General features: G+C 34.1%; 3 protein-coding genes across 4 annotated transcripts in view; all 3 read right to left on the bottom strand.

Moving 5' to 3' along the window:
* The window catches only part of LOC110635845 (RGG repeats nuclear RNA binding protein A), a 73,968-nt gene that overhangs the window by 5,659 nt on the left and 41,424 nt on the right, over positions 1-26,885 (bottom strand). The window lies entirely within an intron of this gene.
* On the bottom strand, positions 88-2,299 carry LOC110635848 (protein mago nashi homolog). Its single transcript, XM_058142992.1, is given in 5 exon segments — positions 88-369; positions 1,246-1,422; positions 2,021-2,072; positions 2,074-2,122; positions 2,125-2,299. Coding segments are annotated over 5 exon segments (444 nt in total). The 5' UTR covers positions 2,231-2,299; the 3' UTR covers positions 88-309.
* On the bottom strand, positions 11,455-13,384 carry LOC131177859 (protein mago nashi homolog). The gene is made up of 3 exons (XM_058142988.1): positions 13,067-13,384; positions 12,323-12,499; positions 11,455-11,736 (listed from the first exon to the last, which is right to left on the bottom strand). Exons 1-3 carry the CDS (start codon positions 13,382-13,384, stop codon positions 11,677-11,679), a joined length of 555 nt encoding a protein of 184 aa, XP_057998971.1. The 3' UTR covers positions 11,455-11,676.

Genomic DNA, 26,885 nt, shown 5'->3' with positions numbered 1-26,885 from the left:
TGTGCTCAGGTTAATAAAACCCTCCAAATTTAAACTAGAAAAACAACCTGCAATCGGGACCATTTGTAGTAAGATTGAAGATAGATGGACCTTCTAAGACGTTGATTAATTTTGCTATTTCCACGTTCCCAACAGTTCCTCGAAATATTCTCAATTGGGTAACCACATGCCCATACATCCTTACACAGCCTCAAACAGTTCTCGAAAGGCAGTAAAACCATCAAGTTATTGAAATAGCAAATCTTACAAGCAAAAATCAAACACAAAAATAATCCCCGGATACAAATCGAATGGACAGCATAATAGCCCTTAAATAGGCTTAATCTTGAAATGTAGTGAGATGAGAGAGAAGACAAAGCACTTCAAGTCCTGCAACCACATAAAACGCCATTAAGAACCAGCATTTATAGTAAAACTCCCAATGTTGATGTGCTCAATAGTGGTAACGATTAACAAAAATATGATAACCAACACATTAGACAAAATTAGAATATCAAAGCAAAAGGCCCTCTGAATGGGAAGAGGGCTTTTCAAATTAGCATCCACTCCTATCAATGTGAACCCCAACAACATTTCAACCTTTCACCTTAAGCTATGAACATCTGAAAAGATTTACTATATACAAAAATTAAAAGACTCTGTCACCTCGCCTTAAATTCTGAATATCTGGAATGGTCTACTTCAAACATAGACTACCTCATATACTTTCTGTACGATCACAGCTAGCAGTTATATAAGCAACTTAAAAGAAATGGAAAGAAAAGAAAACGAATAGCACTCTTGAGTTTTCTACACTGAAGTAGATTAACTCAATAATGGGCATAAATCATATAAAAAACAAGAGTCCTTACCAAGAAAGTCGTCTGGAAGCATTTGCTATACATTAATACATTGCTCATGACATTTTTTCTTTTGAGTGCAACAGTGCCCATTGCTCATGACTGCACTATACAATATTTTTTCTTTTAAGGGCAACAAAACCCATTTGTGTTATGGGTTCGTTAAATAATCCAACCCAGCAGAATCAGCATCACAAATCAGGTAAATGATATTGGCAACCTTTATACACTATATCTATTTGTCTAAAAGTTCTATCCATACAAATTAGCCTGGATGTTTACTTATACCAAGTAAACTAAAGAATAGTGCAAGCAAAATTTATGTCCAACACTAACCAATATAAGCAATATAAACCAAAAGGAAAAACACATAGAAAGGCGGAGTATAAATGTGAAAGTAGCTGACCTGAACAAGGTAATAGAAGATACGAAGTCCTTCAGGATCCTTACTACTCTGGACATCAACAAGAGACCCAATTTTTGAGGTAGTGAAGGAGATATGCTCGTTTCCCATCACAATTTCAAGCTCTTGTCGCCCAACCCTGTCCGGTTCTGGCCAGTTGGCATCATCTTCCTTCATGATCTGAGAAACAAAATCATTTGAACCAAATCATAAATCACATAACTACTAAAAAATTTAAAAAATAAATAAGCATATTTCCAGCGCACAAGCGCTCTCAATACACGTAACAAATAAACTGCTCCAAATGCAAACCAAATAAATCAGGAATTCAGAAGAAAAAATCTCCAACGTTATTGTTAAGCTAAAAGCCTAAAACTCAACAAATAGACCATTGATTTCATAACTACAAGGAGCAGCGATTCCTTTAATGCAACAAATATAATGATGAACTGAGAAAAACAAAACCCCAAGCTCCACAAGGTTCTAGTTAAGCTTCGATGCAAACCCCTAAATTGAGATTCAAAAACTCAGAAAAATATTCCGAAGAATATAGATGAATATATGTTGCCCGGGTTTAGAACTTGAGGGGGTTTATATATATATATATATATATATATATATATATATATATATATATATATATATATAGGACAATTAGTTGAAATGACAATTGCAAGCCCTCAGACTGAGGAGGCGAAGGGAAGAACAAACCCTAAGAGAGAGAAAGCAGCATTTTAGAGAAAAAAATAAAATAAAATAAAGAGGAAGAAAAAGAAACAAAGAAAAACTCGCTCTCGGAGATGATACGGCAGCACTCCTTAAGGACGGCACTTGCGGATCATGGTGTCGTTCTTGTAATTGGAGTTGTTGGCGTATCGAGCTTACCATCTGGTCTGAACTCGAACTCAAGGAACTCGTGGCCGAATTTCCCCTTGTGTCCCACGTAGTATCGAAGGTAGAACTCATCATCTTTTGCAGCCATTGCCATGTTTGCCTCTCTCACTGCAAATGCAATTGCTGTTCCAACGAAGTCAGAAGAGAAGAAAACCTGTCTCCTTTGTTCTGTATTTGGGCCGACTCTCAGTTTGATGGACTTGATTGTGATGTGTGATTACCTTACTGGGCCATTTTCGTTAAAGATAAAAAATGTTCAGAATTAGGTCCCGCTACTTGAGATTGTGAGCGTAAGAAAAATAATAGACAATTATGGGAGATTTTTATAAAAAACGTGTAATAAAAAAAATTATACTAAAAAAGTTGGGTTTGAAAGTAATTCTTAAAAAGAGGTAAATTTTACTGAATTGAACGAGGTGAGTTTGGGACGTAAACTATAATAGCGTTTTTAAAGTCCGTACACTATTTACAATAGCGTGCTCATTAAAAATTTTAAAGGAAAAATAGCGTTCGGTTTTTCTTTAAATAATAAATAATTAATTAAAAAAATTTAAAAGTTGGACGCGTCCAACTTTTTTTTAAATTTTTAATTATTTTATTTTATATTCTAAATAAAATATAAATATTATTTTAATAAATAAAGTCATAATATTTAATATTATATATTATAATATTTTTATTATAAATTTTATTTTAAATTATTTATTATAAAAATTAAATCAAAATTTAACAAAATAAAACATTAAAATTAAAAAAATAAATAATTAAAAAAGTTTAAGAAAAGTTGAACGCAACTTACTGTAGCGTTTAATTTTATTTTTTTAATTATTTTGTTTTATATTTTAAATAAAATATAAATATTATTTTAATAAATAAAAATATAATAATTAATTTTATATATTATAATATTTTTATTATAAAAAAAATTATAATATTTTTATAATAACAATTTTTTTATTTAAAATTAAATTAAAATTTAAGGAAATAAAAAAAATTAATTATTTAAAGTATTATTAATTATAAATAATTAATATATTATTAATAAAAAAATATTATTAATTATAAAAATATTATAATATATAAAATTAATTATTATAATTTTATTTATTAAAATAATATTTATATTTTATTTAAAATATAAAAGGAAATAATTAAAAAAAGAAAAATTGGACGCTACAATAAGTTGCTCCCAACTTTTCTTAAACTATTTTAATTATTTATTTTTTTAATTTTAATTTTTTATTTCAGTAAATTTTAATTTAATTTTAAATTAAAAATAATATTTATAATAAAAATATTATAATATATAATATTAAATATTATGACTTTATTTATTAAAATAATATTTATATTTTATTTAAAATATAAAATAAAATAATTACAAGTTTTAAAGAAAAGTTAGACTCTACATCCAACTTTTAATTTTTTTTAATTAATTATTTATTATTTAAAGAAAAGCTGAACACTATTTTTCCTTTCAAATTTTTAATGGGCACGCTATTATAAATAGCGTCCGAACCTTAAAAACGCTATTGTAGTTTGCGTCCCACACTCACCTCGTTCAATTCAGTAAAATTCACCCATTTTTAATATTTACTTTCAAACTGACCTTTTTTGATATAATTTTTTTTTATTACACCTTTTTTGTAAAAATCCCCCATAATTGTTTGTTATTTTTTTTGCAGCTCGCAATCTCAAGTAGCAGGACCGCAATTCTGAACATCTTTGACCTTCAACGAAAATGGCCCAGTAAAATAATCACACATGGATCAAGCCCATCAAACTGAGAGTCGGCCCAAATATAGAAAAATTTAGAGCCCTAGAATTTCGAATTGCGGGACAAAGGAGGCAGGTTTTCTTCTCCTCTGACTTCGTTGGAGCATAAATTTCATTTGCAAAGCAGCCAGTGAGAGAGAGAGACAAACATGGCAATGGCTGCAGAAGATGATGAGTTCTACCTTCGATACTACGTGGGACACAAGGGAAAATTCGGCCATGAGTTCAGACCAGATGGCAAGCTTCGATACGCCAACAACTTCAATTACAAGAACGACACCATGATCCGCAAGGAGGTCTTTCTCACCCCTATCGTCCTTAAAGAGTGTCGCTGTATCATCTCCGAGAGCGAGGTTTTCTTTGTTTCTTTTGCTTCCTCTTTATTTTATTATTATTATTATTTTCTCTAAAATGCTGCTTTCTCTCTCTTAGGGTTTGTTCTTTATATATATTTATATACATATAAAATTATATAGATATTTATAATATTTTTATTATAAAAAAAGTTTTTTATTTAAAATTAAATTTTTTATTTCCTAGCAGGTTATGGAGAAAATTACTTAACTGTATTATTATTGTCTAAATTTGTAATTTAAAACTCCGCATGTACTAATAGTAGCATTAATCCTGGCAGGGAATGCATGAATTTAAGTTTTCGCATTAACAAATGAAAATTTTTTATGAGTTTTAAATAGTTTGTAAATGATGTAACAGGATTGGGCTGGGATCCCTTAATTTTAGTTTCTGATAATTACTGAGCTAAGTTGGCCCTAAATAAAATTATAACAATTTAATTTAAATTATTTTATAAGCATATTGGGCCTAAATTGTGGGCCTAGTCATGGGTTGATGAACAGGTAGGCTTACTACGGGCCTAATTATAAAAAATTTAATTTTAAATAAAAAACTTTTTTTATAATAAAAATATTATAATTTTTTTAAAATAAAAATATTATAATTTTTTTATAATAAAAATATTATAATATATAAAATTAATTATTATAATTTTATTTATTAAAATAATATTTATATTTTTTTTAAATATAAAATAAAATAATTAAAAAAGAAAAATTGGACGCTACTATAGCGTCTAACTTTTCATAAACTTTTTTAATTATTTATTTTTTTAATTTTAATTTTTTATTTTATTAAATTTTAATTTAATTTTAAATTAAAAAATAATATTTATAATAAAAATATAATAATAATAATATTAAATATTATTACTTTATTTATTAGAATAATATTTATATTTTATTTAAAATATAATATAAAATAATTAAAAATTTTAAAGAAAAGTTTGACGCTGCATCCAACTTTTAATTTTTTTTTAATTAATTATTTATTATTTAAAGGAAAGTTGGATACTATTTTTTCTTTCAAATTTTTAATGGGCACGCTATTATAAATAGCGTCCGAACCTTAAAAACGCTATTATAGTTTGCGTCCTACATTCACCTCGTTCAATTCAGTAAAATTCAACCCTTTTTAATAATTATTTTCAAACTGACCTTTTTTGATATAATTTTTTTTATTACACCTTTTTTGTAAAAATCCCCCATAATTGTTTGTTATTTTTCTTGCAGCTCGCAATCTCAAGTAGCAGGACCGCAATTCTGAACATCTTTGACCTTCAACAAAAATGACCCAGTAAAATAATCACACATGGATCAAGCCCATCAAACTGAGAGTCGGCCCAAATACAGAAAAATCTAGAGCCCTGAAATTTCGAATTGCGGGACAAAGGAGGCAGGTTTTCTTCTCCTCTGACTTCGTTGGAGTATAAATTTCATTTGCAAAGCAGCCAGTGAGAGTGACAGAGACAAACATGGCAATGGCTGCAGAAGATGATGAGTTCTACCTTCGATACTACGTGGGACACAAGGGGAAATTCGGCCATGAGCTCCTTGAGTTCGAGTTCAAACCAGATGGCAAGCTTCGATACGCCAACAACTCCAATTACAAGAACGACACCATGATCCGCAAGGAGTCTTCCTCACCCCGGCCGTCCTTAAAGAGTGCCGCCGTATCATCTCCGAGAGCGAGGTTTTCTTTCTTTCTTTCGCTTCCTCTTTATTTTATTATTATTATTTTTTTTCTCTAAAATGTTGATTTCTCTCTCTTAGGGTTTGTTCTTTATATATATATATATATATATATTTATATACATATAAAATTATATATATATTTATAATATTTTTATTATAAAAAAGTTTTTTTATTTAAAATTAAATTTTCTATTTCCTCGCAGGTTATAGAGAAAATTACTTAATTGTATTATTATTGTCTAAATTTGTAATTTAAAACTCCGCATGTACTAGTAGTAGCATTAATCATGTCAGGGAATGCATGAATTTAAGTTTTCGCATTAACAAATGAAAAATTTTTATGAGCTTTAAATAGTTTGTAAATGATGTAACAGGATTGGGCTGGGATCCCCTAATTTTAGTTTCTGATAATTACTGGGCTAAGTTGGCCTGAAATATAATTATAATAGTTTAATTTAAATTATTTTATATGCATATTGGGCCTAAATTGTGGGCCTAGTCATGGGTTGAGGAACAGTTAGGCTTACTACGGGCCTAATAATAAAAAATTTAATTTTAAACCAAAAAACTTTTTTTATAATAAAAATATTATAATTTTTTTATAATAAAAATATTATAATTTTTTTATAATAAAAATATTATAATATATAAAATCAATTATTATACTTTTATTTATTAAAATAATATTTATATTTTTTTAAAATATAAAATAAAATAATTAAAAAAGAAAAATTGGACGCTACTATAGCGTCCAACTTTTCATAAACTTTTTTAATTATTTATTTTTTTAATTTTAATTTTTTATTTCATTAAATTTTAATTTAATTTTAAATTAAAAAATAATATTTATTATAAAAATATTATAATATATAATATTAAATATTATGACTTTATTTTTAAAATAATATTTATATTTTATTTAAAATATAAAATAAAATAATTAAAAATTTTAAAGAAAAGTTAGGCGCTACTTATAGTAGTGTCCAACTTTTAATTTTTTTTAATTAATTATTTATTATTTAAAGGAAAGTTGGACACTATTTTTCCTTTCAAATTTTTAATGGGCACGCTATTATAAATAGCGTCCGAACCTTAAAAAAGCTATTATAGTTTGCGTTCTACATTCACCTCGTTCAATTCAGTAAAATTCACCCTTTTTTAATAATTACTTTCAAACTCACCTTTTTTGATATAATTTTTTTTATTACACCTTTTTTGTAAAAATCCCCCATAATTGTTTGTTATTTTTCTTGCGGCTCGCAATCTCAACTAGCAGGACCCCAATTCTGAACATCTTTGACCTTCAACGAAAATGGCCCAGTAAAATAATCACACATGGATCAAGCCCATCAAACTGAGAGTCAGCCCAAATACAGAAAAATTTGGAGCCCTGGAAGTTCGAATTGCTGGACAAAGGAGGCAGGTTTTCTTCTCCTCTGACTTCGTTGGAGCATAAATTTCATTTGCAAAGCAGCCAGTGAGAGAGAGAGACAAACATGGCAATGGCTGCAGAAGATGATGAGTTCTACCTTCGATACTACGTGGGACACAAGGGGAAATTCGGCCATGAGTTCCTTGAGTTCGAGTTCAGATCAAATGGCAAGCTTCGATACGCCAACAACTCCAATTACAAGAACGACACCATGATCCGCAAGGAGGTCTTACTCACCCCTGCCGTCCTTAAAGAGTGCCGCCGTATCATCTCCGAGAGCGAGGTTTTCTTTCTTTCTTTTGCTTCCTCTTTATTTTATTATTATTATTATTATTATTATTATTATTATTATTATTATTATTTTCTCTAAAATGCTGCTTTCTCTCTCTTAGGGTTTGTTCTTTATATATATTTATATACATATAAAATTATATATATATTTATAATATTTTTATTATAAAAAAAGTTTTTTTATTTTAAATTAATTTTTTTATTTCCTCGCAGGTTATGGAGAAAATTACTTAACTGTATTATTATTGTTTAAATTTGTAATTTAAAACTCCGCATGTACTAGTAGTAGCATTAATCCTGTCAAGGAATGCATGAATTTAAGTTTTCGCATTAACAAATGAAAAATTTTTATGAGTTTTAAATAGTTTATAAATGATGTAACAGGATTGGGCTGGGATCTCCTAATTTTAGTTTCTGATAATTACTGGGCTAAGTTGGCCCGAAATAAAATTATAACAGTTTAATTTAAATTATTTTATATGCGTATTGTGCCTAAATTGTGAGCCTAGTCATGGGTTGAGGAATAGTTAGGCTTACTACGTGCCTAATAATAAAAAATTTAATTTTAAATAAAAAAACTTTTTTTATAATAAAAATATTATAATTTTTTTATAATAAAAATATTATAATATATAAAATTAATTATTATAATTTTATTTATTAAAATAATATTTATATTTTATTTAAAATATATAATAAAATAATTAAAAAAGAAAAATTGGACGCTACTATACCGTCCAACTTTTCATAAACTTTTTTAATTATTTATTTTTTTAATTTTAATTTTTTATTTCATTAAATTTTAATTTAATTTTAATTTGAAAAATAATATTTATAATAAAAATATTATAATTTATAATATTAAATATTATGACTTTATTTATTAAAATAATATTTATATTTTATTTAAAATATAAAATAAAATAATTAAAAATTTTAAAGAAAAGTTAGACGCTACTTACAATAGCGTCCAACTTTTTTTTTTAATTAATTATTTATTATTTAAAGGAAAGCTAGACACTATTTTTCCTTTCAAATTTTTAATGGGCACGCTATTCTAAATAGTGTCCGAACCTTGAAAACGCTATTATAGTTTGCGTCCCACACTCACCTCGTTCAATTCAGTAAAATTCACCCATTTTTAATAATTATTTTCAAACTCACCTTTTTTTATATAATTTTTTTATTACACCTTTTTTGTAAAAATCCCCCATAATTTTTTGTTATTTTTCTTGCGGCTCGCAATCTCAAGTAGCAGGACCCTAATTCTGAACATCTTTGACCTTCAACGAAAATGGCCCAGTAAAATAATCACACATGGATCAAGCCCATCAAACTGAGAGTCGACCCAAATACAGAAAAATCTGGAGCCCTAGAAGTTCGAATTCCTGGACAAAGGAGGCAGGTTTTCTTCTCCTATGACTTCGTTGGAGCATAAATTGCATTTGCAAACCAGCCAGTGAGAGTGAGAGAGACAAACATGGCAATGGCTGCAGAAGATGATGAGTTCTACCTTCGATATTACGTGGGACGCAAGGAGAAATTCGGCCACGAGTTCCTTGAGTTCAAGTTCAGACCAGATGGTAAGCTTCGATATGCCAACAACTCCAATTACAAGAACGACACCATGATCCGCAAGGAGGTCTTCCTCACCCCTGCCGTCCTTAAAGAGTGCCGCCGTATCATCTCCGAGTGCGAGGTTTTCTTTCTTTCTTTCGCTTCCTCTTTATTTTATTATTATTATTTTTTTCTCTAAAATGCTGCTTTCTCTCTCTTAGGGTTTGTTCTTTATATATATTTATATACATATAAAATTATATATATATTTATAATATTTTTATTATAAAAAAAGTTTTTTTATTTAAAATTAAATTTTTTATTTCCTCGCAGGTTATGGAGAAAATTACTTAACTGTATTATTATTGTCTAAATTTATAATTTAGAACTCCGCATGTACTAGTAGTAGCATTAATCCTATCAGGGAATGCATAAATTTAAGTTTTCGCATTAACAAATGAAAAAAATTTATGAGTTTTAAATAGTTTGTAAATGATGTAACAGGATTGGGCTGGGATCCCCTAATTTTAGTTTCTGATAATTACTGGGCTAAGTTGGCCCGAAATAAAATTATAACAGTTTAATTTAAATTATTTTTATATGCGTATTGGGCCTAAATTGTGGGCCTAGTCATGGGTTGAGGAATAGTTAGGCTTACTACCGGCCTAATAATAAAAAATTTAATTTTAAATAAAAAAAAATTTATAATAAAAATATTATAATTTTTTTATAATAAAAATATTATAATATGTAAAATTAATTATTATAATTTTATTTATTAAAATAATATTTATATTTTACTTAAAATATAGAATAAAATAATTAAAAAAGAAAAATTGGACGCTACTATAGCATCCAACTTTTCATAAACTTTTTTAATTATTTATTTTTTTAATTTCATTAAATTTTAATTTAATTTTAAATTAAAAAATAATATTTATAATAAAAATATTATAATATATAATATTAAATATTATGACTTTATTTATTAAAATAATATTTATATTTTATTTAAAATATAAAATAAAATAATTAAAAATTTTAAAGAAAAGTTGGACGCTACTTGCAGTAGCATCTAACTTTTAATTTTTTTTAATTAATTATTTATTATTTAAAGGAAAGCTAGACACTATTTTTCCTTTCAAATTTTTAATGGGCACGCTATTATAAATAGCATCCGAACCTTAAAAAAGTTTTTATAGTTTGCGTCCCATACTCACCTCGCTCAATTCAGTAAAGTTCACTATTTTTTAATAATTACTTTCAAACTCACCTTTTTTGATATAATTTTTTTATTGCACCTTTTTTGTAAAAATCCCCCATAATTGTTTGTTATTTTTCTTGCGGCTCGCAATCTCAAGTACAGAAACCTTGAAAAAGAGGAGCTTGCCTGAAAATCCAATCTACTTTGGGGAGGAGGAGATAATAGACATGCAGGATGTGACTCTCCTTTGGCTACCAGATGGTGCCTCAGGATATGTTGATGTTGGCAAGGATGGCATCCTTTGCATTGGAGTTGGATGGTACTCGGACGAGGGAATCAAACTTGTTATGGAAAGGGATTATGGATTGGATGGGATGCTCAAGGAAGTTCGGTGGAAATCTGAGGTAAAAAGGTGGTGGTCTGATCCACACCTTGTGTAAAATTTCACTTGTTATTTTGTTGGTCTGTTAAATATGAAAGGCTTCATTTGTGTACTCGTTGGCCGAAGAAGCATTGCATGCAACATTCAAGATCTAATCCACACATGATTGAGAGATATTCCAATAGGGTCTGAGAAGTGTACAGCTTATCATTTTTAGCAAGCAAATCCTCTCATCTACCTGGAGTACTAGTTTGTACAATTCAAGGTTACTGTAATTTGTCCGATATTCATTAAATTTCCTAGTTTAGCACTCTATTTTATCATGCGTTCACGTTGTAGGGTTAATTGTTCGGATTTGATGCTGTTGATGTATAACCCTTTGAAAAGCAATCAAAACAAAATCTTCATTCTTGCTCAAGGTTAATAACTTTGTCTAGAGTTACAATTGTGCTCAGGTTAATTAAGCCCTCCAAATTTAAACTAGAAAAACAACTTGCAATCGGGACTAAGGTTAATGTTTAACACTGCCTGGAGTTATAATTGTGCTCAGGTTAATAAAACCCTCCAAATTTAAACTAGAAAAACAACCTGCAATCGGGACCATGTGTAGTAAGATTGAAGATAGATGGACCTTCTAATACGTTGATTAATTTTGCTATTTCCACGTTCCCAACAGTTCCTCGAAATATTCTCAATCGGGTAACCACATGCCCATACATCCTTACACAGCCTCAAACAGTTCTCGAAAGGCAGTAAAACCATCAAGTTATTGAAATAACAAATCTTACAAGCAAAAATCAAACACAAAAATAATCCCCGGATACAAATCGAATGGACAGCATAAGAGCCCTTAAATAGGCTTAATCTTGAAATGTAGTGAGATGAGAGAGAAGACAAAGCACTTCAAGTCCTGCAACCACATAAAACGCCATTAAGAACCAGCATTTATAGTAAAACTCCCAATGTTGATGTGCTCAATAGTGGTAACGATGTATTAACAAAAATATGATAACCAACACATTAGACAAAATTAGAATATCAAAGCAAAAGGCCCTCTGAATGCTGTCATGGGCATAAATCATATAAAAAACAAGAGTCCTTACCAAGAAAGTCGTCTAGAAGCATTTGCTATACATTAATACATTGCCCATGACATTTTTTCTTTTGAGTGCAACAGTGCCCATTGCTCATGACTGCACTATACAATATTTTTTCTTTTAAGGGCAACAATACCCATTTGTGTTATGGGTTCGTTAAATAATCCAACCCAGCAGAATCAGCATCACAAATCAGGTAAATGATATTGGCAACCTTTATACACTATATCTATTTGTCTAAAGGTTCTATCCATAAAAATTAGCCTGGATGTTTACTTATACCAAGTAAACTAAAGAATAGTGAAAGCAAAATTTATGTCCAACACTAACCAATATAAGCAATATAAACCAAAAGAAAAACACATAGAAAGGCGGAGTATAAATGTGAAAGTAGCTGACCTGAACAAGGTAATAGAAGATACGAAGTCCTTCAGGATCCTTACTACTCTGGACATCAACAAGAGACCCAATTTTTGAGGTAGTGAAGGAGATATGCTCGTTTCCCATCACAATTTCAAGCTCTTGTCGCCCAACCCTGTCCGGTTCTGGCCAGTTGGCATCATCTTCCTTCATGATCTGAGAAACAAAATCATTTGAACCAAATCATAAATCACATAACTACTAAAAAATTTAAAAAATAAATAAGCATATTTCCAGCGCACAAGCGCTCTCAATACACGTAACAAATAAACTGCTCCAAATGCAAACCAAATAAATCAGGAATTCAGAAGAAAAAATCTCCAACGTTATTGTTAAGCTAAAAGCCTAAAACTCAACAAATAGACCATTGATTTCATAACTACAAGGAGCAGCGATTCCTTTAATGCAACAAATATAATGATGAACTGAGAAAAACAAAACCCCAAGCTCCACAAGGTTCTAGTTAAGCTTCGATGCAAACCCCTAAAGTGAGATTCACAAACTCAGAAAAATATTCCAAAGAATATAGATGAATATATGTTGCCCGGTTTAGAACTTGAGGGGGTTTATATATATATATATATAGGACAATTAGTTGAAATGACAATTGCAAGCCCTCAGACAGATGAGGCGAAGGGAAGAACAAACCCTAAGAGAGAGAAAGCAGCATTTTAGAGAAAAAATAAAATAAAATAAAGAGGAAGCAAAAGAAACAAAGAAAACCTCGCTCTCGGAGATGATACGGCGGCACTCTTTAAGGACGGCAGGGGTGAGGAAGACCTCCTTGCGGATCATGGTGTCGTTCTTGTAATTGGAGTTGTTGGCGTATCGAAGCTTACCATCTGGTCTGAACTCAAACTCAAGGAACTCATGGCCGAATTTTCCCTTGTGTCCCACGTAGTATCGAAGGTAGAACTCATCTTCTGCAGCCGTTGCCATGTTTGCGTCTCTCACTCTCACTGGCTGGTTTGCAAATGCAATTGCCGCTCCAATAATACACTTTGTTTCTTTTGCTATTGAAATTTGAGAGCAGCGTTGCATACTTCCTCTATATTAAATTGCATTTTTTTCCCTTTATTATACATTCCATAGTAGGAGTAAACTAGAAAATTAAAAGCTTTTAGGGCGATTGAGGTAATTCCTCAAGTTTGGAATCTGCATTTGATTCTTACCAATAATTAAGGAATTGATGATGTTCATAATAATATTATTATATTTACAATATTACTAAAATTTGAAAGCTTTAAAATATTTAACTAAAATAATTTTCAAAATGAAAAAATTTCTTATATATAAAATACATAAATTCTCAATGGAAACTGCCGCATGAGGTAATTCCTCAAGTTTGGAATCTGCATTTGATTCTTACCAATGATTAAGGAATTGATGATGTTCATAATAATATTATTATATTTACAATATTACTAAATTTTGAAAGCTTTAAAATATTTAACTAAAATAAGTTTCAAAATGAAAAATTTTCTTATATATAAAATACATAAATTCTCAATGGAAACTGCCGCATGGAAACTTCAAAAAAATATCTCACCTGTTTTGCTTAAATATAGATGGAATATTAGAAAATTTTAACAAAAGGAAATACAATTTTCATCATTCTATGCTTTTATAATTTGTCACGTGTTATATTTATTATATTAATAAATAACTTCTTAATTAATTAAGGTAATTTTCACATTGATAATATTATGAGAAGTGTATTTCTATTTAAAATATAATTAGAGTTAGTAATATCCTTTCTATAAATCCCCTGGGGGGCTCATTATATTTATAATAAATTTAACCTTTGTACAAATTCAATTAGATTAAAAGAATTTTTAATAGAACTGTAATAAATCCAATTAATTAAGTTAATAATTTTAAATAATAATAAATTTCTATATTATTTTTTAATCAATTTCAACGATTTGTATACTTTTTAATCTATCTAATTTTAAAAATGTTAAAGAAAGCAAAATAAATCGCACATAAAAAATTCAAGCTGCTAGCGTCAAACCAAAGACACCACAAACTATGATCTAAACGTAAAATCTATTAACCTCTCCCAACCCGCCCCAGGAGGTCATCAAACATGGTTGAAAGATTGACAAAGAACCGTCATGCTGCCCAATCCTATCTTCTAATTTTTGCTTCCTCCACTCACTCTTTCTCAAGTGTAGAATAATTTGGACAAAACCAAGTACTTTAATTGTAATGTTTCGTTTCAGCAAAAATAAATCACTAGTCTTCCATCTATTCGAAAACAAAACTGATTAACAACAATTTCTAGTCATAAATAACCCATTTCATATGCAACAAATTCTCAACACAGTAAAATGATATCATACCATTTAAAGGTGACTACAGGGAGAGCAGCAAATGAAATACCTGAAATATACATTTTAAAGCATAAAATGAAGTTGTTTTTTCAAATTCAGGAAATCACATTATTGTAGTCAACTTCCTGCCAAGATTTACGAAAAAAGAGCCCACAAATGGTCAACCAAGAAGATCTAATGTGGGGTTCTAAAAGGTCTCACTTGCCACCCAAGGTCGGGAACTGCCCAGGATCTTCTATGGAAGGAGCTACCACATTGCTCGTTGCATCTCTGTTACTGAATCCTCTGGCACCACGACCACGCCCTCGCCCACGACCACCTGGGCTGTAGTACCTTTCCCCTTCAGCAGGCTTCAAGAACTCATTAATGCTGACAGACTATAACCATCAGAACATTTCAGATGCACCGGTCAGTATTTACTTTCATAGACATACAGTGAAAGCAACATTATATGATAAAACAAACAAGGAAAGAAGCAGAGTAATTCCAGTTCTTATACATACAACCCAAAGACCAATGGAATCCTATAGTTAAAAAACAAGAGCAAATAAGAATATTGCAAACAAGAGGACTCCATGAAAGTTTGTGAATCATTGTCCATGCTCCTCGTGAGCACAACAGAACAATAATGTAAGAAAGTGCTTGTCACTTATGACGGCCACTGATGTCTCGGTCTGCCCATTTCAAGACTATCACAATATTACTGAAAAGAATCACACTAAAACAAAATAAACATGTAACTAACATATAACTAATCTCTTTTTTGCTCTATTAGTAAGTTTTAATTTTAGGAATTAGGTGTTTTAACTTTCAATTCTACCAGTACGAGCTACTCAGATTAAATTACTAATAGTTAATCCAATTGTCTGCATCAATTGATCATACTACTAGAAGCATATTGTGCTCAAGAGTTCATGGATGATGGTCGCATGCTTAACATAGTAAATTGATCATTTTAACTCAGTTCCTTCTCCCCTCAAGTTTGTCCAACCACTGTAGTTTTAGCCATCGGTCCCAAATAAAAGCTGCAATTGTGATGAGCTTAGGGATACCTCCCACTATTTTAGTTGTCGTTGGAAATGGAATAAATTTGACTCGGAAACAATTCAGTGATAAATTGAAAAATCTTCAAAGTTTAAACACCTAATAGCTAAAATTAAAACTTTTTGATAGAATTGAAAAACTGCATAAGTTCAAGATTTTTTTTTTGGCAATTAAAAAAAAAAAAAAAGAAAAACTCTGGAATGCAAAAGCATGTTGGAAAGATAGGAAGAACAAAAAGTGTTGGGGTTAGGAGGTGGTACCTTTTTAGCTTTCTCATCCTTCTCAGAAGCCTCTTTCCGCTTATCCTTATCAGAGCCCTTGAAAATGGAAATTAGAAGAAAAAAAACACTTAATTTATTTGATGATGGCTTTATAATATCAATGTATAGTTAAAAACTTTGAAGGGATTACAATATAATAGCTAAAAACTTCGAAGGATTACAATAGACTTCACCAATTTAATAAAGATGTCATCATTCCCCTTCTTGCTTGAGATCTGCTGCATGGATTCAAACACTTTAGTATCCACCTTTCTTTCCTCGGCCTTGAGTGGCTGCAGGGCCTTCCTCTTCTCTTCTAGCACCTTCTCATATTCTTCAAGAGTCATTTCCTAAATAGAAAGGATGTAGCAGGTAGAATAAGCCATTAACTTTTCAATAAATAACAACTTGCTACTGATTGGCACAAATTAATAAAAAAAATTGGATCTTTGATTCCCAAAGTTAGATTGTCAGTTAAAAAATTGGCAGTTGGAGTTCATAGACAATGCATTTTAACATTCACAACGACAAATCAGTCTAAGTACTCTTGACTTTAAGTTGTGAGGACCACTAAGAACACATTCTAGAAGCCTTTCTACCTCAAACCTTCACAACAGCAGTCCTAGACACGAAAAGACATTAGAGAACCTTTCACTTGGAACTAGACAACCTGAGGATTAGTGTCACGACCCAACCTATGGGCCGGACCGGTACTAGGACCTGGACCAGCCTGAAGCCCCGAGGCCCGTAGTAAGCCTAACTATTCATTAATCCAACTCTAAGGCCCATTTGGGCCCAATATCAAGAAATCAACCGGACGGAGTCCGGCCATAAAGTGGACCTTTCAACGGGGAGTTTTTGACTTACCCGACCTGTAAACAAAATATATCATCAATTGGGGAGCTCAACTCACCCTCCACATACTCATATCAACATAAAGATAAATGGGAGCTCAGTTCCCTCATCCAGTCCATCAAACATGCATATAGTAATTTTACAAGTCTACATAACAATTTATATTACAGACCCGAATCAATTAAATATTTCTAACACATGCGGAAATTTCTAGAAGTTTATAAAATTACACAAACATGAGAAAACGACCTGCGATGGAGAAAAGCAGGTTAACTTCAAAAATATCCTCCTGTGGCCTGGAAAAATATTGAACAGGAGTGAGCGTTTGACTCAGAGAGTAAAATATCAATTTTAACCATAATCTCTATAACTATCTAAAACTAATGCACCCTGTGGAGTGAAATGCAGCATCAGCAATAAATTCACATCATAACAGCAAAAAGGTAATTTGGAGCACTCACACACCCAATAATATCAATCATAATATATGGGAGCTGATCCCCTATACAGCTCTCTTAAATCCAACCTGGTGCCAGCGAAGAACTCAAGCCGGACTTTCGCTTAATAAACCAAATCGGGGTCCCAGCGAAGAACTTAAGCCGTGACTACCCCGAAGGACCGGGTCCCAGCGAAGATCTCAAGCCGTGTGTACCCGTCCTATCCATAGTCCACACCACATCACACGCACGCCAACGCACGCACACTGCTCCAAATTACCACAACAACATCCATCGCACTTTAACAGTTATGAATGCAACATAAAACGTGCCTAGAGTTTATCTACATAGATACATACATATAAGTGATGCATGGACATGCTTGAACATATAATAATAGTGAAATTACAATTAAAATTAATATTTTACTCACAGACTTGACAACGGTCACTGTGGCGGCTGGGCGAAGGAAGAAGGCTATCCCAGCTCACCTGACAATTATATTACAATTATTTAATACAAATGACTCAATACAAATCAAGAAAAGACCAAATACGTCCTAAGTCGTGCCGAAAATCCGGCAGAGTCTCCCCTATACCTAGGACCTACCCAACCTGCAAAATGGCTCATAACACACTTCTATATTCACAATCCATATATCCACAACTCAATCACATCACACAGCCCTTCCTGGGCCCATCAAATCAGTCATCCACCACAATATGTAAAATTTCAATTTAGTCCTTATAATTGATCTTTTTTGCAAAAACTGCCCAAATAAGCTCTAAAAATTCTAAAACTTTGCCCCGCGGTCCTTAGCAATATTACTAGACTATTGCAAAAAAAATCATAATTTTCTGAGCTACCACGAATATTTTATGGATTTTTAATCCTATTTAAGCACTAGAAAATTATGAAAAAGCAAGGTTCGGGTTTACCTTTGCCGATTCCGACTTCAGGAACGCGCTCGGGATGTCTGACAATGTTAGGGTAGCCAAAACCTCGATCCAATTCGGAGACTTTTCCGGCAACGAGTCTGTCTGGCCGGAAATTCAAAAACCCGGACAACTGTCGAATTTCCACGAATTGAGGATACCTACACGAAGCCCACAACACGGGGGTTAGTACATAAATTTTTTAGAATTTTCTAAGCTTATTTAATGCTCGGAAAAATATTGCGAAGTTCCGTGGGACCCACCAAAAAACGGTGTCGAAAAATTTTGAAATTTATATCCCCGCGAAGTTCTCGACGAGTGGAGCGCTCTGGTACTCTCGGTTTTCTCGTGGGGTTCACGGTTTGCGAGAAATTTAGCCCGAAAGTCAAAATGGGCTAAAACTTCCCGGGCAAAAATTGGACAAACCGCTCAATGGATTTTGGTGTTCTTGGTGTCTATGAAAAGCTCTCGACAAGTAGATGAGTTTAGACACAAGACCCGGTCCGATTGTTGGCCGGATCAGCCGGATTTTGGCCAGGAAGACTAACGGTCGCGCAGCACGTCGCTCCACTTCGGGTGCCGTTTTCCGGCGTTCCAGGCAGCGGCCGGTGGGCTGGGACGGCTGGGGGTGGGCGCCGGCGAGCTAGGGTGGCAGGGGAGGAGGCGGCGCGGCAAGGGGAGGAGGGAGGAGAGAGAAAACTAGAGAGAAGGGGAGGGAGGTCGGGACGCGCGCGGGAAGGAGGAAGAAAAAGAAGAAGACCGGTCCGATTCGATTGGTCCGATCCGGTCCGGTTCGATTCGGCCAGTTCGATTTAGGATACAAAATTTTAAATTTTCACTCTGCCTTGGGACCGAAAACGAGGTCCAAAAATTTCGAAAAAATTCCAGAAAACTCAGAAAAATTCGTAGACTCCAAATGTATTTTTAGTTTTGCCACGTGGTCTTTAAATTAATTTTAAAAAATAATCCAAGTTTATATTTTTCGAAAATCGAACCGGATTTTTAAAATCCGAAAAATCTCAAATAATTTCTTAAAATTTAAATAAAATTAAAATATCAATAATACTCATAAAATAATAAAATTTAAAATTTTGGGGTGTTACATTCTTCCCCCCTTACAGAAAATTCGTTCTCGAATTTTACACAAGGCAGAATAAAGTACAAGATTACACATTGAACAGATAAGGGTACTTGCTACGCATGTCCCGTTCTGACTCCCAGGTACACTCTTCCACCGACCGGCTCCTCCATAAAACCTTAACCATAGGGATCTGTTTTGATCTTAGCTGTCTCACTTGGTAGTCCACTATGGCTACAGGTTGCTCCTCAAATGTCAAATTCTCTTTTAGCTCTATTACATCCGGCTGTAGTACATGAGAAGGATCTGGAATGTATTTCCTGAGCATGGAGATGTGAAACACAGGATGAACATGAGAAAGGTTGGGTGGTAGCTCCAACTGGTAGGTAACTGCTCCAACTCTATCTGTAACCTCAAAAGGTTCAATATATCGAGGTGCCAACTTGCCCTTTTTTCCAAATCTCATAACTCCCTTCATCGGAGAAACCTTCAAGAATACATAGTCGCCTACTGCAAACTCCACATCCCTCCATCTGGGGTCTGTATAACTCTTCTGCCTACTGAAAGCTGTTTTTAATCGTTCCCTGATTAAAGGAACTACCTCTGAAGTGTACTGCACTAGGTCTACATCATGCACCTTCGCTTCTCCCATTTCCGTCCAACACAGAGGAGACCTACACTTTCTTCCATATAGTGCCTCATAGGGTGCCATCCCTATGCTGGAATGGTAACTGTTGTTGTAAGCAAACTCCACCAAAGCTAGCTGATCATCCCATTGACCTCCAAAATCCAAAACACTCATGCGAAGCATGTCTTCCAGTGTTTGGATTGTCCTTTCGGACTGTTCGTCTGTCTGAGCGTGGAAAGCCGTACTAAAGTTCAACTGTGTGCCAAGTGCCTCCTGCAACTTTCTCCAAAATCGAGAAGTGAACTGGGGCCCTCTGTCAGATATTATGGAAGCCGGAACTCTATGCAATCTGACTATTTCTCGAATGTAGAGTCGAGCGTACTGTGCCATAGAATATGTAGTCTTCACAGGCAAGAAGTGAGCTGATTTGGTTAGACGGTCTACAATTACCCATATCGAATCATATCCTCGCGTGGTACGAGGCAACCTAGTCACAAAATCCATAGTGATCATTTCCCACTTCCATTCTGGGATAAGGAGCTCTTGCAGCTTCCCTGACGGTCTCTGGTGTTCAAACTTCACCTTCTGACAAGTCAAGCACTTGGACACGAAGTCTGCTATGTCTCTCTTCATGCCATTCCAACAATAGCTATCCTTCACATCATGGTACATCTTGGTAGAGCCTGGGTGGACATTGTACAGTGTATATTGTGCCTCTTGCATGATTTCATTTCTGAGATTGTCCACATCGGGCACACATATCCTAGAACCTTGCATAAGGGCGCCATCATTGGCAAACCCGAACTCACCACCTTCACCTTGCTGTACTCTTTCTATGATCTTCATCAATTATTGGTCTCTGTGCTGGGAAACTCTAACTCTGTCCCGCAAGTTTGGCCTCACTGAAAAATGAGCCAACAATACCCCCTCATCTGAAAGATCTAGGATTAAACCTTGATCCAATAACTCATGTACTTCCCGAATCAATGGTCTTTTCTCTGCTGAAATGTGCGCCAAACTGCCAGAAGATTTTCTGCTCAAAGCATCTGCTACTACATTGGCCTTCCCAGGATGGTACTGGATAGTGCAATCATAGTCTTTCAGAAGCTCCATCCAACTCCTCTGTCTCAAGTTTAAATCCCTCTGTTGGAAGATGTACTTCAAACTCTTGTGGTTGGTGTATATCTCGCACACTTCACCATACAGGTAGTGTCTCCAGATTTTTAGTGCAAAGATTACAGCTGCCATTTCTAAATCATGGGTGGGATAGTTCTGCTCATGCCTCTTCAGCTGTCTTGAAGCATAAGCCACTACTTTTCCATTCTGCATCAAAACACACCCTAGGCCAACTCTGGAGGCGTCACAATACACGGTGTATCCTTCACCACTCATTGGTAGTGTCAACACAGGGGCGGTGGTTAGACACTCCTTAAGTGTCTAGAAACTCTTCTCACAGTCATCTGTCCAAATGAATGGACATTCTTCCGTGTTAACTTAGTTAGGGGAGCCGCTATCCTGGAAAAATCTTGCACAAATCGCCTATAGTAGCCAGCTAGACCCAGAAAACTTCGCACCTCAGTGACTGTTGTAGGCCTAAGCCAATCAGTTACAGCTTCAATTTTCTTGGGATCCACTTGAATACCTTCACTAGAAACCACGTGTCCTAAGAATGAGATGCTTTCTAGCCAAAATTCACATTTTGAAAATTTGGCATTTAGCTGGTGCTCCCTCAAAGTCTGCAACACCATTCTCAAGTGCCACACGTGTTCTTCCTCAGTCCGAGAGTATACCAAAATGTCATCAATGAATACGATGACAAAACGGTCCAAAAACGGCTTGAACACCCTATTCATCAAGTCCATAAAGGCTGCTGGTGCATTAGTGAGTCCAAAAGACATCACCAAGAACTCGTAATGACCATATATTGTCCTGAATGCCGTTTTGGACACGTCCTCATTCCTGATTCTCAACTGATGGTAGCCTGATCGCAGGTCTATCTTGGAAAAGAATCTAGCCCCTTGGAGCTGATAAAACAGGTCATCGATCCGAGGAAGTGGATACTTGTTCTTCACAGTCACCTTGTTCAGCTGTCTATAGTCAATACACAACCTCAGTGACCCATCTTTCTTTCTTACAAATAGCACAGGAGCACCCCAGGGTGAAGTGCTCGGACGTATGAAACCCTTGTCCAAAAGCTCCTGTAGTTACTCCTTTAGCTCTTTCAATTCTGCTGGTGCCATTCTGTAAGGCGGCATTGATATGGGGTTTGTACCCAGTACAACATCAATGCAAAACTCTATTTCCCTTCCTGGTGGCAACCCTGGAAGCTCCTCAGGGAAGACATCCATCAATTCTCTGACAACAGGAACATTTTCCATGCTAACACCTTCTACAGATGTATCTCTTACCAATGCCAAATACCCTTGACATCCACGCCTCAACATTTTTCTAGCACTAATTGCTGACACCAAATTATATGGAGCCACGCTCCTGTCACCATCAAAGCTAAACTCTTTCACACCAGGTATGTGGAAATACACCTTTTTGTTCCTGCAGTCTAAAGTGGCATAATGAGTTGCCAACCAATCCATCCCCAAGATCACATCAAAATCTATCACTAGTAGAGGAACCAAGTCTGCTGGGAGGATCTTTCCGTCCACTACTACTAGGCTACCCGGAAAAACCATATCTACATCTATGTTGTCACTAAGTGGGGTAGCTATCGACAAAGGGCATTCTAAAGTTGTAGGGCTTCTACCCAATCTCATGGCAAACACAGGGGAGACAAATGAGTGCGTAGCACCTGGATCTATTAAAACACGAGCCTCATAGGAACAGACCAGAAGAATACTTGCCACAACTGCATTTGAAGCCTGAGCATCCTGATGGGTCAGGGTGAAAACCCGAGCTTGACCCCTACCCTGAGTGGCAGAAACCTGATACTGACTTTTACCTCCTGATCTGCCTCCAAATCCACGTCCCCCTTGTCCTCGGCCCTGTTGGCCACTGAACTGACTGCCTGCCATGCTGGAAGTACTCGGATACAACTGACGAGGAACATTTGCAACAGAACCCTGTGACCCCATCTGTGGCTCACTGAACACGGGGCATTCCCTAGCAAAGTGACCTGGTTGGTCACACCTGAAGCATACTCCTGAACCCATCATGCAAGGTCCTGAATGACCTGGTGGGCGCCGGCGAGCTGGGGTGGCAGGGGAGGCGGCGGCGCGGCAAGGGGAGGAGGGAGGTCGGGACGCGCGCGAGGAGGAGGAAGAAAAAGAAGAAGACCGGTCCAATTCGACAGGTCCGATCCGGTTCGGTTCGATTCGGTCGGTTCGATTTAGGATACAAAATTTTAAATTTTTACTCTGCCTCGGGACTGAAAACGAGGTCCAAAAATTTCGAAAAAATTTCAGAAAACTCAGAAAAATTCTTAGACTCCAAATATATTTTTAGTTTTGCCATGTGGTCTTTAAATTAATTTTTAAAAATCATCCAAGTTTATATTTTCGGAAAATCGAACCCAATTTTTAAAATCCGAAAAATCTCAAATAATTTCTTAAAATTTAAATAAAATTAAAATATCAATAATACTCATAAAATAATAAAATTTAAAATTTTGGGGTGTTACAATTGGAAGCTCGGTCTGCCACATTTAGAACTTCTGGCAGCAGAAGAAATATGCTATATATAAACCCAATTATCAAATGCCAACGACAACTACTACTCGGAACATATACTCTCGAATGAAAGCAACACGCACAATTTAATCTTAAAATGGCATTAGTTTCATCCTCATAACCACCCATTTTAAGAAAATGACAACCAGAAAACAATAAAAAGATCAATCTTTAGGTAATATGCATCTTCTCTCGAACAAAAGAAACCAAAAGTAAAATAAGAAATGATACAGACAAATAAAACATCATTGCTAACCTAATATATAAAAACATTCACCTTATCTTCTGGTTCCTTTTCTTCAGGTTCTTTAGCAGTGGCCTCCTTATTTGCATCTCATTGCTTACTCCTCTCCAACGGGCTTCTCATCACCTTAGGTTTTATCACCCTCATTGACAACTTCCACAGTCACCCTAAAATAGCAATAAATAAATAAATAAATAATAACCCCCACCCCCCCCCCTTCCTAAAAAAAAAGCAATATTAAATAGGCCAGTAATATATTAATGAAACGTTCACTTGTAGTCACCATCGAGCATGTTCATCACCGACTTCCCACGACCGTGCCCTCTCGTTTGATCTCATTTCTGCACTTTGAAGTAAGCCATATTAGATGCATAAACAAATGACATACACATATCCGATCGGATATATTGCGATCGGATCGAGGATAGCTCACCGGCGTTGGGACCGCATTTTTAGCCAGATCCGGCAGCTCGTCTCAGAATGTGGTCAATATTATTGTCAGTCCTAGCATTTTCAGGCGTTCTGGACGCGTTCCAGGTGTCAGAATTGGCATAGGTAAACTCAAACTCCAAGTTGCTCATTTTCGACTAATACCGATTTAGAATAAAATTCATAAAATATTCATGGATGATCAGAAAATTATAATTTTTTTTTGCAATAGTCTATTAAGGAAGAATTTTTACAGCTCGTTTGGGTAGTTTTTGAAAAAGGGCTAGTTATAGGGGCTAAATTATAATTTTTCAAATTGTGGTCGTTGACTGTTGGGTAGGCCCAGGAGGGGCCTTGTGATGTGATTGAGTTGCTATTGTGAGATTTGTGGATATAGAAGTGTATTCTGAACCCTTTTGCAGGTTGGGTAGGTTCCAGGTGTAGGGGAAACTCTGCCGGATTTCTGACATGAATTAGGTTGTCTGTTGTCTCTTTAGAGTTTTATTTTGACTTAGTACTAATAAATTTATAATTTAATTATTAGGTGATCGATGTCGGCTATTTTTCTCTATCCAGCAGCTAATGGGGCGAATCCGCAAGTATACGGGTTGTCTCAAGTAATAAAGTGATGAATCAAGTATCGTTCCCACGATGATTTGCAGTTTGAGTACCAAACTATGAATGAAGCGATTATTTGGGCTAATGATTAATGAATGAATGGTAAATGTAAATAAGCGAAGTAAATTGATTAATCTAATTGGAATATGTAAAGAGCAAGCAAATAAATTCTAAATATAGTTTACAATTAAACTAAATTAATAATGGGTAATTTAAATGAAAGTCTAATTATGTTAAAAGTGATTCCAGAGTTGGGGGTTTATGCATAAATTAATTGGGATTTGTCTTGGGTATTCTAATTTTTAGGGAAAAATAGAGTTTGAAGGTGATTAATTCTAAATTCCTTTGATTTCTTTTTCAAGCAAACCAAAGTGTGTTCTAAAATAACAAAAACTACTTTCGTATGTTATTTGATTACTCTAAAACCCATTAAGTTTTGTAACCAATCACTAATTCCTCTTAAAATCCTAGTTTATTTCTAAATCTAGGTGATTTTAAGTTCTAATCCTTGATTATCTATCAATGACTTTCACCTTTCGGTCCTTCAATCAAAGGTTAACACAATACCCAATGGGTACCAACATTAGGCAAGTAAATCAAGCACACAAGGAAGGAATCAAAACTCATATTTATGTAAAATAAGGAAATACCCAGTCCAAATCCATAAATTAATCTTAAACATATTTCCCAACTCTGAAATCTAAAGAGTTTACTCACTCATGATGGTATTTACAAGAAAGATTGATGAAAAAGTAAAGAAAAACATGATAAGAGGACTAAAATAGAAAAACCCAGATAGAAGAATCTAAAACTCTACTTTCTGGAGCTCCAAAAATGGTTGCAGCAGCTCCTCTCCAGAAAAATGGCGTCTCCTCCTCTCTCTCTTATATTTTCTTTCCTTTCTATTTCTTCTCCCTTTCCTCTTGTGGCAAAAACTAGGAAATGATGAATTTATATGGTCCCAAAAAGTTGCCCTAAAAGTAAATAAGAGCCAAAGAGTGGATAGGAAATGAGGTGTAAAATTATCCAAGTCAGCAGCATTATTCACGTTCTGGGCAGTCTGCTTAGGGTACGGCTTAACCCTAAGTAACTTCTTAGCAAATTTCAGCCTCTGGTCGCACTGTCTGCTTAAGGTTAAGCAGACCCTCAGCAAATCTCGGCAGACTTAGAGTAAAATAGACTTTTCTGCTCATGCTTGACTTGTGCTGCACCTTAAACACTGCCACTTTACCCTAAGTAGGATCTTAAGCAAAGTCTCAAGCAAATTTCGACTAACTTGCTCTTTCAAGGCTTGATTTCTTCAACTTTCCTCTATGCTTAAAGAACTCCAAATTTCTTCAAATCACTTCCTAATGCACTCATTGATCTTCGATTTGCCACAAAATCCTATCAAAAACAACAAAATTACAAAAATCAAATATAAAGTATCTAAAGTTAACAAATAAGCTAAAATAAAGCTAAAAACATAAAATATACTAAAATATAAGGGCAAAATGGATGCAAAACTACCCTAAAATGCCTATATGAAATGAGTGTAACAAATTCCCCCAAACTCAAACCTTTGCTTGTCCTCAAGCAAATTAAAAACAAATAATGTAATTTGGGGTACCTTACCTTAAATTTATGAAAATTACTTATCCAAACTCTTAAGCTTACCTTTAGCCACCAACAAACCATATACCCACTTTCAAGATGCAAAGAATTCAATCCTTACCAAAGTTATCACCGCTTAGCCTTGGGTCAATTATTCATATCATCAAGCCCAAACCAATCAATCACAAAGAATAATCATGCCTAAATAGACTATAGGGTAATCCACAAACTAAAGTGTCTCAAATTAATGATATCACAATCCCATAGGCAATTCTCCTATTCCAATCTCCACTAATGTAGCAAAACACCATCAAAAGATCAAAAGGACTTTTCAAGGGTTGTAATGGGGTTAAGGGGGTGATAATGTGGCAAACAAGAAAAGGATAAAGGTAGCAAAATATGAGA

This window comes from Hevea brasiliensis, chromosome 2 (assembly GCF_030052815.1).
Source record: "Hevea brasiliensis isolate MT/VB/25A 57/8 chromosome 2, ASM3005281v1, whole genome shotgun sequence".
Lineage (NCBI taxonomy): Eukaryota > Viridiplantae > Streptophyta > Magnoliopsida > Malpighiales > Euphorbiaceae > Hevea > Hevea brasiliensis.
Note: the sequence above shows the minus strand (reverse complement) of the source record. Positions and strands in the feature narration are given on the sequence as shown.

Excerpts from the sequence above, each read along its gene's own strand:
- LOC131177859 (XM_058142988.1), bottom strand. The coding sequence starts at position 13,384 with ATGCAACGCTGCTCTCAAATTTCAATAGCAAAAGAAACAAAGTGTATT. Across the intron at positions 12,500-13,066 it reads GTATCATCTCCGAGAGCGAG|ATCATGAAGGAAGATGATGC; the intron begins GTTTTCTTTGTT and ends TTTGTTTCTCAG. Across the intron at positions 11,737-12,322 it reads TCTTCTATTACCTTGTTCAG|GACTTGAAGTGCTTTGTCTT; the intron begins GTCAGCTACTTT and ends ATGTGGTTGCAG.